The sequence below is a fragment of the Takifugu flavidus genome, chromosome 17, assembly GCF_003711565.1.
Source record: "Takifugu flavidus isolate HTHZ2018 chromosome 17, ASM371156v2, whole genome shotgun sequence".
In the NCBI taxonomy this organism is placed as follows: domain Eukaryota; kingdom Metazoa; phylum Chordata; class Actinopteri; order Tetraodontiformes; family Tetraodontidae; genus Takifugu; species Takifugu flavidus.
The window spans coordinates 3,271,088-3,286,963 of NC_079536.1; the positions used below are offsets into that span (position 1 = coordinate 3,271,088).

The 15,876-nt window shown below is 47.1% G+C and overlaps 2 protein-coding genes across 6 annotated transcripts; one reads left to right on the plus strand and one right to left on the minus strand.

Annotated features, from left to right (window-relative positions):
* Window positions 1-11,326: 11,326 nt before the first annotated feature.
* On the minus strand, window positions 11,327-12,468 carry tbcc (tubulin folding cofactor C). Its single transcript, XM_057013467.1, is given in 2 exon segments — window positions 11,327-11,894; window positions 11,897-12,468. Coding segments are annotated over 2 exon segments (1,071 nt in total). The 5' UTR covers window positions 12,467-12,468; the 3' UTR covers window positions 11,327-11,393.
* LOC130514107 (inositol monophosphatase 1-like) lies at window positions 12,230-15,710 on the plus strand. 5 transcript variants are annotated; one of them, XM_057013472.1, is made up of 11 exons: window positions 12,230-12,471; window positions 12,638-12,866; window positions 13,032-13,102; window positions 13,354-13,573; window positions 13,684-13,788; window positions 13,992-14,041; window positions 14,133-14,237; window positions 14,366-14,474; window positions 14,593-14,744; window positions 14,974-15,098; window positions 15,182-15,710. In XM_057013472.1, the coding sequence occupies exons 3-10, from the start codon at window positions 13,060-13,062 to the stop codon at window positions 15,093-15,095; spliced, it is 906 nt and encodes a 301-aa protein (XP_056869452.1). In that variant the 5' UTR covers window positions 12,230-12,471; window positions 12,638-12,866; window positions 13,032-13,059; the 3' UTR covers window positions 15,096-15,098; window positions 15,182-15,710. The 5 variants fall into 5 exon arrangements, with proteins under 5 accessions (XP_056869452.1, XP_056869450.1, XP_056869453.1 ...); XM_057013470.1 differs by having other exon boundaries at window positions 14,974-15,710; XM_057013473.1 differs by having other exon boundaries at window positions 13,440-13,573; window positions 14,974-15,710.
* Window positions 15,711-15,876: the final 166 nt, after the last annotated feature.

A 15,876-nucleotide genomic window follows, 5' to 3' on the forward strand; every position in this document is an offset into this window, starting at 1 on the left:
GATAAAGATCCCTCTAAGACTCTACAGAAACTGAATCAGCTCACACACACACACACACACACACACACACCACTCACACCCACACACACACGCACACACACCACCTTCATGTGAATAAAGAAGCTTTTCCAAGACCAGACCTTCACTCATGTCCTCAAAGAGCTCACACATATAATCAGTGTGGTAGAATCTCAAGATCAAGTTCTACCTAAAGGTGGTTGAGGAGGTGTTTTCAGCCAGAGCAGAGCCGCCCCCTCCTCTCAGACCCCCCCTGCTCATCAGAATCACCACCACTGAGACGTTCTTGCCTACTGGGGCTAAACTGGCACACAAGAGTCTTCTTGAGCCAGCCAACATGATCTTCATGCTTCTGGTAGTTTGCAGCCTTTATTTGTCTGCAGCTCAGGGTAAGAAGGTGAGACCAAAGAACAGAGGCTGCACAGCTACCGTGGCCATAACCTCTTCTGCTCTTCTCCTCACAGCTGCTGCCGACGACAAAAGTGTCCGTCAAACACCTCCGTCCATCACAAAGAGAGAAGGAGATGCTCTTGTCAGTGGGATCAACTGTTCACACCAAGCTTCCAGGTGATACTCTGGTACAAACAAGATGAGAGCAGGGCTCTGAAGCTCCTGGGATATCTGAATACCAACAACCCAAAACGGAGGAGGACGTGAAAGAGAAGATAAGCTTTGATGGAGATGGACGGGTACTATTGAGGTTTCCAGCCTCAGCATTGCTGCTGTTGGGCTGAAAGACAGTGGGGTTTATTTCTGTGCTGCTAGTCTCCACAGTGCTGAGGTTCCCCTCAAGACACACAAACCCCAGCCGTCAGCCCCAGGAGGGAAGAACCTTTTCACTCTGAGGCCACGAAGATGGGCGGAGGAATTAACACCACCCACCTTGTGACATGGAGGCTTGACTCAAGGAGGACATTGGAAATGTTCACACCAGCCTGAAGGAGCAACAGCCTCATGTTCTTATTGTGATACACTCCTGCAAATGAGCAGCATGATCCTTTTATTCCTGTTCATCACTCTAGATTCTCTTCTAGCTTCAGGTAAAGGAAACTAAATGTTGCACATTCTAACCTGGTTGGTGAGCAGCTGATTTTCTCTGTTTGTGTATCCGTTCATCTTTTCTGTCATCGTTTCTTCTGCGGTTCAACAGGCTCCTCTCTCAGTGACCAAGTCCACCAGAGTCCAGCAGACATTTACCATCAACCTAGAGGAACAGCCAAGATAAACTGTTCACACAGTATTGAGACCTACAACCAAATCTTCTGGTACAAGAAGTCCAACCTGGAGCTTCAGTTATTGGGATACATGTATAACAACAACCCAAACGTGGAGAAAGGAAGTGGCGTGACCATAGAAGGAGACGCCAGAAAAACCAAAACCTGCACGTTAATAATTGAGGGTCTGAGTGTGAACAGCAGTGGGGTTTATTTCTGTGCTGCTAGTCTCCACAGTGCTGCAGGTTCCCCTCTAGACAACACAAAATCACCCCAATCTTCACCTCCCTAAACACCTGCTGGGAGCTGCATCCTCAGATCAGTGACAGCTGAGACTTTAAACACTCAGACTGTCCAAATATGATATAAAATAACCTTCCTTCAGTTTAGCTGATAAACTGTGACGTCACAATAGAAATCTTGCAGCCTTAGAGATGAAAATATTAATGTCTCACTGACCTGACAATCCAGGGTCCAGACCAGGATGCAGAGTTGTAGTCTTACACACCTCTCTGCTGCTTCCTTAGAACCCTCATCCACCAACAATAACATATTTAACACTATAGAGGTAGTCTCTGTTCCACGGTTAAAAGTTCACCAAGCACAGAGCAGGGGAGCGGTCAATCACCATAATCTTATTAAAATTAATAGCAATCTATCACTCCAAGTTATTAATTAACCCTAACCCTGGTATAATTCACATATCAGGACCCTCAAGCAGAAAGTGTGAAGACTGGAAAGGACAAGACACCAAGACCCAAACAAAGTAATGTTGTTTATGCTGTACAGTGCCAGGAGAAATGCAAGGAACTGGTGTGAGGATGAAGTTTTGATCACCCGCGCTGTTCGTTCAGTAGACTCAGAGTAACCACGCAAACAACTGGAGTCCTTTGCAAAGGGGGAGCCGAGCAGCAGTTCAAGCTTCCTCTGTCAACTCCGTCCGTCTGCTGCTCGCTCACCTCTTTTATTGGTGCAAACAGAATGGGTGTCTAAACAGGATCTCATAATTCATTGTCTTCTGACATCTTTACAAACTTCTCTAATCCTGACCAACAGGATACATCTGAGTGCTGAGCTTGATAGTAAGCAGCTTCAGCACTTTTACGACACTCTCATGTTCTTCCTTTCCTATCAACATTCCTCAAACACTCAAAGTCTACATACATTAGCATTTAAAGATATACTAATAACAACAATAACAATAATCCTTCTCACATTCCCTCCTGTTTATCGTTAAATGCGTCTAGATTTTCATCATCAGTATCACATCTTTACATTTTCATGAAATTTCAATGCATTACGTCATTTTCCTAGAAACACATTTCTTACACTCAGAATTCAACATGTGTACAGCTTAAGACATCTTGAACATTTCTTTTACATCTTGTATTACATTGATCCATTCTTCTTCCGATTCCTCTTCATCGTCGTCCAGTAGAGATTGTTCTTCCACCTGCAGCAAAGTACTAGTAACAACTGATCCCACGAGCCGGCCAATGCAACCCCGGACAAGAGGTACTAGCCTCTTTCTGTCCCTGATTACCTCCCTCCTGTCGGAAGTTCCAAAGGCCAAAACTCACGAGTCCTGCCGTCACAGCACTCACCACAATTAGGAAGAACAACTTCATTTCCTTTTAGAGCTTCTTCACAGGTTCCGACGGGGTTCAGCCGTTGCTGGACCTATACAGGCCGTCAGCCGTTTACGGAGAGTCCGCCACTGCTCCCTCGCCTTCACCTGGAAGAATTTTCTGTTTCTTACAATGGGAAAGGTGTATCCACGACAGTTTCCCATCCACTCGAACTGCAGTCTTTGTGGTCAGCTGTACTTGATAAGGACCTTCCCATCTAGGCGTGTTCCACCTCTTTCGCACAAACTTCTTCACCCACACGTAGTCGCCCGGTTGAATGGGTTCCTGGGGGGTGGAATCTGTGGAAGACACAGGACTAGGCAGAACATTTACAGCATTCACACATCGGTTGAGTAACACTTTTTTCAGATAATCTGCTATTGTTTCCTCAACATGTGCTAACTCATTTGTTGTTGCAAAGTATGGTAGGCAATAAGGCCGCCCATATAATGCTTCAAAAGGGCGTGATGCCTGTTTTCTTGTGTGGTGTTATGTGCATCCATAATTTCACCAGGTCGAGACAAAACATCCAGTTCTTTCCTGTCTCGTCCATACATTTGTTCAGTCTGTTCTTAATAGTACCATTGACTCTTTCAACCAACCCTGCACTCTGAGGGTGGTATGCGCAGTGGTTCTTCAAATCAATGTCCAAAGTTACTCCGACAGTTTTCACTATCTCATTTACAAAATGGCTTCCATTGTCGCTCCAGATGACCTTCGGGATGCCAAACCTGGGAATGATTTCTCTACATAGGACTTTTGCCACTGTCAGTGCATCTGCTTTTGCTGTAGGGAAAATTTCCACCCACCTAGTAAATTCATCTAACACTACTAGACAATATTGTTTACCTTCACATGGTGTTAGCTGAATAAAATCTAGAAAAACTGTGTGAAATGGATGATTTGGTAATGGTGTAGTGCCTGCAGGGGCCTTAAGGGCTCCTTGTGGGCTGTGTTTTACACAAATAGCACATTGTGAACAAAAATTTTTTAAGTAGGTATGAAATCCTATAGTGTAATAATGTTCATTAACCATCTGTACCATCCCTCCTGTTGAGACATGGCATGGCCCATGGCTCACTAATGCTGCCCATTTATGCATATTCCGGGGAAGGATTGGCTTGTTTCCTATGGTTAATAGTCCTTTATCATCCAGTTTGGCTCCTCGCTTCTTCCACGTGGCCTTTTCCTTTTCTGGAGCACTTTGTTGCATTTCTTTCAGAATATCATTATCTGCAGGTTCTAAGGTAAATGATTCCTCACCATTATCAAGAAGTGTGTTGTTATTTGCTGCAGCCTTTGCGGCTCTGTCAGCAAAGGCATTGCCTTGTGAGACTGCGTCTGTGTTGTTAGTGTGTGCAGTGCATTTACATACAGCTATTTTACGTGGCTGCTGTACTGCAGCTAATAACTTTTTTAACAGTTCTGCATGCATGACCGGTTTGCCCGTCGAAGTTTTCATCCCTCTTAAATTCCATTGTTGAGCAAACACAAACAACGTGGAAAATGCATATTGACTATCTGTGTAAATGGTAACATCTTGTCCTTTGCTTAATTCACAAGCACGTGTGAGTGCGACAAGTTCTGCAGCTTGAGCAGAATAGGAGGAGGGAAGTGATTTCGCCTCCACCACCTCGGTTGCTGTACTACTGCATAGGCAGTTCTAGTGTGTCCACAGTCATCCTTTCTCGATGATCCATCCACAAAGAGTATCCGTCCTGTAGTCAACGCGACATCACTAAGATCTGGTCGCGGCAGGACCTTGGTGGAGACCTCATCCAGGCAGTTGTGCTGGTGTCCCTCTTCTGCGGTGGGTAGCAGCGTCGCTGGGTTTAAGGTCGTGCAGCGACGAATCGTCAGATTCAGCTGAGACAGCAACACTGCCATACAGGAAGATGGCGTGCGGGCGACAGGAATGCTATCTTACTTTGTAGCAGCAGTATTGACACTGCATGTGGAACTAGCAAAGTTAGCTCATGATATAGCACCACTCCTGCGGAGGCTTTTACTGCCTCAGATGCTGCCACCACTGCTTTAACGCATGGCGGGAGTGCACAAGCTACGGGATCTAGCTTGTGGGAGTAGTAGTAGGCCACTGGCTGCCTCTTATCTCCGTGCTTCTGCAATAAAACTGAAGTCATAAAGTCACCCTTGCAATCCACGACCTGCTCAAAAGGCTTCTGATAGTCTGGCAGCTTTAACACTCCAGCACTTACAAGGGCCTGTTTTATGTACACAAATGCTTCTTCAGCTTCAGGGGTCCATGTTAACACATCAGTCATTGCTAAGGGATTATCATACATCAATGCTTGTAAAGGGGCAGTTATTTTCGCATAATCTAAGATCCATGATCTGCAAAAATTCACTAGTCCTAAGAATGACATCATCTGCTTCTTTGTTTTTGGTTTTGAAGCATCAAGTACTGCTGTTTTCCTCGACTCAAGAATAGCTCTTCCATTATGTGTCAAAACATGGCCCAAATAAACCACTTCCTGCTTCACCAGTTGCAGTTTGCTTTTGCTTAATTTATGGCCTTGAGAGGCTAGCCAGTGTAGCAATGCTAGCGTGTCTGACCAACAATCTCCCTCTGTTTTTGACGCCATGAGGATGTCATCCACGTAGACGAGGATTTGACTTCCACACGGAGGTTTAAACTTAGCTAATGATGACATCATTACTTGAGAGAAGATTGTGGGACTCTCACAGTAGCCCTGAGGTAACCTTGTCCAGGTATACCTCCGTCCTTGAAACGTAAATGCAAACCAAAACTGGCTGTCTGGATGTACTGGTACAGAGAAAAATGCATTGGATACATCTATCACCGTGTACCACTGATGTTCAGGGTTTAAGTCATTCAGCAGAGTGTATGGATCTGCGACTAAGGGAGACCTAGGGACCACTGCAGCGTTTACAGCTTGCAGGTCCTGCACCATCCGCCAGCCGGTAGATGGTGGTGACTTCCTTACTGGAAATAGGGGTGTATTTACAGGAGACTCAGGACACTCTCTGATGACTCCTGCTTTAAGCAGTGAGTTAAATATCGGAACAATACCCTCCTGTGCATCAGTCTTAAGGGGATATTGTCTCTGAAATGGTCTATAATCTGATTTAGGGATTATTTTTACAGGTTCTGATCCTTTTATAAGACCTACATCTGCAGGTCCTTCCGACCATAATTCAGGGGGAAGCTCTTTCAGCTTCTCCTCTTCCTCCTGCGTGAGGAAGATGTTTCTTCTCATGAACTCTGGTCTGTGAGGTGCGTTGCTGGATGTGTCAGCAACCATGTTTTAAGGGGAATACGCCACACCTGGAACTGATCATTAAAATCAACCTCACCCTTAGGCCTATAGGGCAGGCTGCTCCAGTGTTTTACGTCACATCCAAGTCTTGCCATCTTTTCTTAAGCGGTTTAGCAATAGAAACATGTGGTACAGAACCTGACACTTTGAATAGCGCTGCTGCTTCGGCGGAAAGGCTTCCTGCCGTGCAGACAGCTGTCTGACCACACACATATAGATGCATAATTACAATCATTTGTGGATCTTTGAGTTTAGCAAACTGCTCTGCATAGCTTGATGTGCCGTGTGAGTCTGATTTACAGATCTCACCAATGCGCTCCACGTGCATGGTTACATGCAGGTCAGTTTGATTGTGGAGCTGGGCTTCAGGCTGTAAGTATGACAGAGCTTTACCATATAACATAGTGATTGGGTCAGAGAATGGAGGGGGCTGTTTTTCAGGAATGTTGAGTGACCAGTATTTACTGCACGTCTCTCCTTCCCTTACCCACAAATCAACCATTCTATCTACAGACCACATCCCTTCGGCTGTGGTACGAATCATCAACTGAAGCTGAGAGATAAGATCTCTTCCTAATAGATTTACGGGACATGTGGTGGAGATCACGAAGGGGCTTTAAGTGTGATTCCACTTACAGGGTCACAAACATCTACAGGAACTGACATTCTTTCTTTAGTTACGAGACCATTTGCTGATCTCACAAAAATCTGTGTAGAAGTTGGCTTTAGAGCTATTGGATCTCTAATTACTGATTTACCTGCGCCCGTGTCTACTAAAAATGTTAAAGAATTGCCTAACACGGTCAGTTGTATTTCTGGTTTGCCTTCAGCAAACAGGAAGATGGTTTCTAAATCTAAAACATCTTCTAGGTCTTCTTTTTCAAATTGGTCAAATTTTGTGCCCTGATTTGTTTTAATTTTTGTGACATCTTTCTCCAGTTCTAGTCATTGTTGAGGTGTATTAGAACCTTGCTGCTGTCCTCTATTATATCTCTGGTCACGTTGTTTCTTTCTGCAATCACGTTCCCAGTGTCCATAATTTTTACAATAATGACACCGATCATTTTCACGGGAATTGCCTCCTCCTCCCCTTCCGCCTCGGCCTCGCCCACGTCCGCGGCCTCGGCTTGGGAAAGGATTGGCATTGAAAAACATGCCTGTTAACTGATTCTTACTTTTTTGGCATTGTCTTTCAGCATGCATAGCATGTTGTTCATAGCGGCCTAGGTTACAAATTCCGAAATCAACTAACTGTCTCTCTACCCAGGTTTTTATCTCTGATTTTGATCCCCCATGTATAGCTTGCTTTAACTGCTGTTGGTAGGGACCTTCTGGATCTTCCGCATACGGAATTCCACTATTTTTCCGGAACACATCTTTCATTCTCATGCTATAGTCTTCAAAACTTTCGTCAGTCTTTTGTCTCGTGGCCGTAATGGCGCTGTAGTCAGCTCGTCTGGTAAAAGTAGTTCGCATGCGCTCGTACAGTCTGTCAAGTCTGTCATTTAGTTCTTGGCTGTCAGGCTGCCATGGTTGTTGAGTGGCTGGATCCACTGGGACCCAATCTCCTCTAACAGTGCCCCATTTCTTGCCATTAACGCACATGAGGACTTGCTGGGTTTCTCTTTTTCTTGATTTTGTTTTTCTCTCTTCTATTTTTGATTCAGTGAGCCAGAGGTGACATTGTGTCAACCCCACATTTACTTTTGGATGTTTCTTTCCATATTCTATTAAATCTTCTTTTAATTTTATAATATTGCCTGGCCTGTCTAAGTTACCATCCCAATCGAACTTAGTCATCCACAGCTGAACATATGAGCATGAACCTGGATATTTGTCTTCCATGTGTTTACATGATGCTGGGATTTCGAATTCAGCACCTTTTGTGGAATGGTGTTTGCCCATGTTTGCACTTTATTTATCAGTTTTTATGTATTTGAATGGAGACGCCTGATCTCCCGACTGAACAACCCTCAATCCCTACAGGATATCTAGTTCAGTCCCTCCGCCGTGGCCTTATAGTCAATCGTTCTCGATCAGGAGAGTATACACCAGCTTCTACCTCCGAGGAGGCGGGTGTATCTTGCCTCTGCTTCTCTCCTGATGACCAGGCAGGTAATACCGCGGTATATTCCGTGTAGCGCTTTTCGTGTCTTATACTCACTCCGTTGTCTCTATGGTTTCTCTCTGAGTTGTTTTGGTGCCTTCTTCCCGTCACTGGAGATGGTCGCCCTGGGAGGGACGAAGACCGGCCTTCCGTCAACTCGTGATGAAAGGTCTTTCGATTCGGACGTCTTTTTGACTCCGGCTGTGCACAGACTTCGGCGTTCGGTCGTCCCACGGCGCTCCTCTCCAGGTCTTGGGATCCGGCTCGAAGGACCAAATTTTGTGAGGATGAAGTTTTGATCACCCGCGCTGTTCGTTCACTAGACTCAGAGTAACCACGCAAACAACTGGAGTCCTTTGCAAAGGGGGAGCCGAGCAGCAGTTCAAGCTTCCTCTGTCAACTTCGTTCGTCTGCTGCTCGCTCACCTCTTTTATTGGTGCAAACAGAATGGGTGTCTAAACAGGATCTCATAATTCATTGTCTTCTGACATCTTTACAAACTTCTCTAATCCTGACCAACAGGATACGTCTGAGTGCTGAGCTTGATAGTAAGCAGCTTCAGCACTTTTACGACACTCTCATGTTCTTCCTTTCCTATCAACATTCCTCAAACACTCAAAGTCTACATACAAAAGCATTTAAAGATAATACTAATAACAACAATAACAATAATCCTTCTCACAGGGGGTCACAATATTCAGACTCTTGGTGCAGCAGATGTGAATTTAACCTGTGGCCTACTGCAATTTCAAATTGTGGACAGAAACATCAAGCCCTTGCTGGGTCTCAGAGACAGTGTCAGACTGGGTTTTGTGACTTTTGGTCCGGAAGTGCATGCCCTCACCCAACAGGAACCACCTGAGCTATTGGAATACAAAGACCTGTTCAACAATGACACCATCGGCAAACTGCCTGTAGTGTACCACATGCGCCTTGATCACTCCGTGCCCCCCACCATATGTGCCCCGAGGCGGGTGCCACTGGCCATGAGGGACAAAATCGTGGCAGAACTGCAGAGAATGACTAACATGGAGGTCATCACACCAATCCAGGAACACACTGAATGGGTTTCAGCAATGGTGGCCGCGAAGAAAAAAGACGGCACCATCAGACTATGCATTGACCCTGTCAACCTTAACAAGGCCCTCCTCTGGCCCCATCACCCCCTGAAGACTGTGGAGGAGGTGATCGCTGACATGCCAGATGCCAAAATGTTCAGCATTCTGGATGCAAAGTGTGGCTTCTGGCAGGTGCCACTCAGCGAGGAATCCTCAAGACTCACCACCTTCATGACCCCAGTGGGCTGCTACACCTTCCTACGCATGCCCTATGGCATCACCACGGGCAGTGAGGTCTTCCAAAGGTGCATGGAGCAGATTGACGACAACCTCGTGTGGGGCCACTCTAGGGAGGATGCTGTGCATTTAAGTGTGTTTTGTCTGAAAAATCTACTCTCACATAAATGCACATATTACTGATGCAGCATTTCTCCAGTCTTCCTGATCCATAGGGTCCATCAAGACCTGAAGGTTGAGGTCAGAGCTCCCTACCAGGCTGCACCTGGGCCCATGGACGTGTTTTCTAATCCCATCGACGCCTTCTAACGTAGAGCAACTTTAGACCAGTTCCAATATGGCTATAATAACCTGTATATTACTGATGCTCTCTGTATATGTGGCATCTACTGCAGGTCTGTCCATCCCAGGGAGAGGAGCCCTCATCTGTGGCTCTCCTGGTTTCTTTTTCTCCCTAAATGGGGATTATTTAAGTGTTTCTGAGCCATTTCAAGGGTCTAAGGACAGAGGGTGTCACAACTGTAGAGCCCTCCGAGGCAGCAAAGATGGTGATTTGGGGCTCTAAATAAACTTGACTTGAAGGAGATGTGTTGCAGTGGTTTAGGTAAATGGTCCCCCCTCCCTTCTATAATAATAATCGTGCTGTCTGATCAGCCACACCTGTGGGCTGCATGGATGAACAAAGGAGAAGGTCTCGCGAACACACACTTGGCCAGATTAGGGAGCAACATTCGAGTGAAACACGCCTTTTGTGAATTTAAAAGAAGCCCTCAGATCTTTGGGTTCGGCTCATGGAAATGGGAGAAAAAACAAAAGCCCTGGCTCGTTCGCACGGCTCGTTCACACGGGGAAGCTTCCTCTTGAGCAGGTGCTTGTGGGAACTACAGTTGCACAGCGGGAAGTCAATCATTACGAAAGTCAATCATTTGAACCGTTCCTCTATCTATCCCACATCAGTAATATAGTGTTAATATAGTGAAGTAATCATCTGAAGCCGCCAAAGAACTTTTCCTCTAAGTTAAGGACGGAGGCGTGTAAAATACTCACCCCAGCCACGACGCCAAAAGCCCCTCCACTCTAGCACAGCTTCGTCCTGAACCGAAGCTTAAAGGACAGAGGAAAGTTTTCCAAGCGGCCCTCCTCCCATCCAGACCCCATGACTCATTAGGTGGTGGTGAGACGTTGCTGTTGTCAGCTGCCACGATGGCCTGAGGGGCACCGCGTTGCCTTTGATGGACACGTAAGTGTTTATGAAATGTAAAGGAAGGGGACAGTTTGCACAGAGATGTACTCGCAGAATGTGGAAGAAGCATCAGAAAACTGGTGGAAACTTCACACACACTCAAGTACTCCCTTTGACAGGTCAAACAAAGACCAGTGGGCTAATTTGGAGCATCGTCCTCTTTATATCCTTAAATTTCTTAGCTTGTTATGCTGTCCACAAATGTCAGACGGGGGCTATGACCCCCGCGACCCCGTTAAGGGAAGAGCAGAAGCGGTTTGTGATCAGTTTAATCGACCCTCATCTCTGATCAGAAGCGCCTGGGCGATGCTCCCATCTTCCGGCAGGAGGGGGTATTACGTGTGTTTACGTCTAGATTATTAAAATTCAGGGTGACGATACAAATTTATCAATCTCTTACGATTTTAATAGCTAACTCACTAAAGTTGTTACATTGGTAATACCGTGGTTATTACATATAATCATGCTGTGTAAATAGACGATTTGTGTTTAATAGCAGTATGCAATAAATAAATCAAAGACTTGTTTTAAGTCATTTATTCAACATAAATAAGAGCTCATTTGGAAGGATTCAAACACTTTGCACATTCTAAAGGTCCCAGTCGGTTCTCCTGTCTGCTTCTGGAATGACAGTCCAGTTCGGGGAAGGTGTCCCTGCAGCCAGCCAGTTAAAATCATCCACCTGGTTCCAGTTGTTCCTGCTCTTGTCAAGCCCAGACACCGTGAAGTCCTCGTCCAGGCTGGGGTAGGACCAAGAGAACGGGGCGAAGGCGACCCCGCTGCAGTCCTCCACGATGGCCCGGCTGGTCACATGCAGGTACACCCGGGTGTCGGTGGTGTTGTGGGTCCGCAGCTGCTGGCAGGGAAAGGCCAGTGTGCTGTTGCTGCACTGGTCGACGAACACCGAGCTGGACACGGGCCCACACAGGACCTCACAGCCGCGGATGTGTTTCAGGTGCAGCGTGCTGGGAGAACCGAACAGACGGACCCTGCAGTCGGTCAAGTGACTTAGCAACACGTCTCGCTTCTGGATCTCCTCCGCAGTCTTTGTCAGAAGCATCCCGTCCATGTTGGAAAAGCCGCACCCCTCCGGGTTGCGGCTCTGTCCACCTTGCTCGCTGGGGCCGGTGAAGGCGTGTCTGGGACGGGTGCGGGGGCTTTGTCTGCGGCTTTAGCGCGAGCTCGGAAGCCGAACTTCTTCTTGGGCAGACACTCCTCCCTGGTGTCAGCGAGCGAGGTTTGGAGCTCCCGGAGAGCGGCCTGGGCTCGACTCAGGTCGTATGAGGTCAGAAAGGCGACGCTGTCGTTGAGGAACTTCTGCAGCTGCAGGGTCCTGGAGGTGGCCTCCTCCAGCCGCTCGGACGCCGCGGCCCGGTCAGCCCCGCTGCAGCTGGACAGCAGCCCGTCGATGGACGCCCGCTCCGCGTTGAACGCGGCGGAGAAATATTCGCCCTTTTCCTCAGCGACAGTCTCGCTCTCTTTAGCTTCCCTCCTCCGCTCGGCATCATCCGTCCTCATCTGGTGGCGTTTCTGGAGCCGTTCGTGGACTCTAGCTGCGCCGCTTTCTCCAGAAAACTCCATCGCTGAACTAACCCCCGAGACTTCATCCATCTTTCGCCGCTGACTCTGACGCAGGACCAGAGTCGTTCGGGCGCGGTGCATGTCGGGTAGACTTTTTTTGGTTACGCAACTTTATTGACACCATTGCCAACTACAGATTTCACGAAAATCTATTTAGAAATAATCTAAATTATCATTCAAGTGTGAACCTCTGAAAGTAGATTATAGACTATAATTCTAAGAAATTAATTTACGTAAAATTTACTCGTATAGGTCCGCACATTTGATGAGAGCCTTCTAGCTAATGAGAAGAGGGGACTGACCGTAGCCGGCAGATATTGACCAATCAGAGCAGGTGTTACTGTTAGCCCCACCCACCCGCCGTGAATTCTGATCTTGCGGATGCTGGTGAGTTTAACTCCGCTCAAACCGTTTATTCTCCAGACTTTTTACACGTTATACACCACTAACCACATTTTAAACCACTGATAAACACCAAATCGTAAGTGTGACGTTTCATCTGCACTTCTCACTATATGTGATCGGCGTCAAAAGTTGACTAGCGCAGTGAGCTAAAAGCTACACGGAACCGAGAGATTCTGTAATTCAAATTAATTCAAGCTGCATCAGATATATCCAAATATAACTTGTGGTTTCTCCATAACAGGATCAGAAATGGCTGATGTTTGGAAAGAATGTACGGATTATTGTGTGGAGGTAGTCAAACATGCTGGACAGGTGACGACTTTTGTATTCACATTTTGAAATCATCAGTGTTTGAATCCGAGAATCATTAATGTCATTCCTTAAAAGTCACTTTTGGGTGGGGATGTTCATAAATTCGGGTCATAAATTCGGTTTACTTGTAAAGTTTATGAAATCACGTCTAACCGAATCTCAGGACAAATTACTCGGATGTGAAGTGAACTGTAAAAATGGGCTAACAGCCCTCACTTAACTCCTGTCTGACTCTGTTGCCACAAATGTAGAATCTGTTGCCGTTAGACACCTGAAGGGTGAGAGTCTATTAAAGGAAAAGATGCAGCCAGCCGTTAAACTGGCGTGTTCCTGCCAGGTGATCCGTGAGGCGCTCCAGAAAGACATCAACGTCATGGAGAAGAGCTCGCCGGTCGACCTGGTCACCGAGACGGACCAGAGAGTGGAACAACTCATTATATCCTCCATTAAAGAGAAGTTCCCCACTCACAGGTGCCCTGGAGATGTAGATTCTGACCCGAGTCCTGTTGTAGCGCACACCGAGTCCCAGTTATTTGTTGCTGCGATAACGACCCCTTTGTTTTATTCCTGTGGCTTTGTAGCTTCATCGGTGAGGAATCTGTAGCCGCCGGTGCCCCCAGTGTTCTAACAGACAATCCCACTTGGATCATTGACCCGATTGATGGGACCACCAACTTTGTTCACAGGTACTGACCTGCTGGCATAAGAAATGGAACCATTTAGGCTGGTTTTTCCCATTTATTTATTTAATCTTTGCTGGTTTACTATTTTTATCTTTTAATTAGGTCCTGCCTTTGACTCTCTGTCAGGATAATTAGACTGATCTGATAATAGAGTCGGTACCTGCAGGGAGTTCACTGAGTTTAATATTGGAACTTCCTCTGCGCAGGTTCCCCTTTGTGTCCGTATCCGTCGGCTTTGCCGTGAAGAAAGAGGCGGGTTGTGTTTCTTTTCCGTATTTAAACATGAATTGTAAGAGGAAAAAACCCAACACAACAGTGAACGCGCTCTTCTCCCCCATCTCAGATAGAGTTCGGGATCGTTTACAGCTGCGCGGAGGACAAAATGTACACGGCGCGCAGAGGCGGGGGCGCCTTCTGCAACGGCGAGCCCATCAACGTGTCCCAACAGGAAGGTGAGCCAGCTTGTGTGCGCGCCAGCTTGTGTGCTCACCAGCAGGTGGCGCCAGCACCACCCCGGTCCCCTCTGAGCGAACCCTCGCCGACTCCTTCCTCCCCTCCCTGCTGTACTTTTCCATTCCAGACATCAGCCAATCACTGGTCCTGACAGAGATGGGCTTCAAGAAGAATCCGGAGCATTTCAAAACAATGTTGCGCAACATCAACGCCATCCTTACCATTCCTGTCCACGGGTGCGTGTTCGACCATACGCTGGCGGTGACTCATGCTAACACTCCCCGGCGTGGATGTGTGTCCTCCCCCGGACGGATGCAGAAACTGATCAGTTTGTCATTCTGGGTCCCTCCCCAGCATCCGTTGTCCAGGCAGCGCCGCCGTCAACATGTGTCTGGTGGCGTGCGGGTCGGCTGACGCTTACTACCACATGGGCATCCACTGCTGGGACATGGCCGGAGGGGCCGTGATCGCCACCGAAGCGGGCGGAGTCGTCATGGACGTCTCCGGTGAGGCGTTCGTCTCCACAGCTGCATTAGTTCCAGACTCTGTTGCGCCACTGCAGCAACTTTGAGGGGAAATTGCTAAACATTATGTCGCTGATGCTCTGGGTGACTACGAAAACGTGGAGCGGATCGTTGCCGGCGACACGTGGACCGCCCTCAATACCGGGGAGCTCATTTCATGCTAAGCTACTGCAGCAAAACGCTGATGGCTCGTCTGTTCTTCCCCATCCAGGCGGCCCGTTCGACCTGATGTCCCGGAGGCTGATCGTGGCCAGCAGCAGGAAGATAGCGGAGCGCATCTCTAAAGAGATAAAAGAGTTTGAGGTCGGCAGGGACGACGCCGGCGGCCAGTGAACGGCTGCTCGCTGGCTCACTTTCACTCAGCAGGAAGCAGTTTTAAGTGACGCCACGTTCGGACCTCCGTGTGGGTGTGTGAACGCGCTGCTCGCGCTGAGTTACGTACCTGTTTGAGTCCAGTAATTAGTTAACGTTCTTTCATTGATGATAATCTGTTTTTATCATATTTATTGTTTAGATTTTACTTCTTTAAAAATCAAGTAATCGACCAGTCAAGTCTGGTGATCGCACCACCGCTATCTAAGACAAATATCCAATGAAAAAGCCTGAAACTTGGTTCTCTTAGGAATAATTTGTGATTTATTATATATATATTCATGTATGTGTTCATGTTGCTGTAATATCTGCACCTTAAGTGGAGATCAGGATTTTCTTTGATCCAGTTTCCATTTTAGAACTTCAAAGCAGCTCATACAAGCACCGTAACTCTTGAGAAACTCGTGGCACTTGTGTAATCGCTACCTGACGATTCCTGTACGTTAAAATCGGACGCCTGAAGGAAGCCAGGCTCCACCTAGCACGCTAGCTGAGCTAGCCGCCCTTTAACAGAGACGAGGTCTGCTGGAGCGTGTGGGATAAAAAAACCAAATAAAGCTTGTGTTTTCTTCATGACGCTCTGCCGGTGCCAAATCATCCTTTAGCCGCACGGTTAGCATTTCCCTGCTAGCAGAATATTCCCTCTAAATCACCAATAACACTGCAGAAGCTTGTCAATCAACACAGTATTTCTGAGGTCTCCTCCCAGGTTGGGCCACTGCAGGATTCTGGTGCCACTACA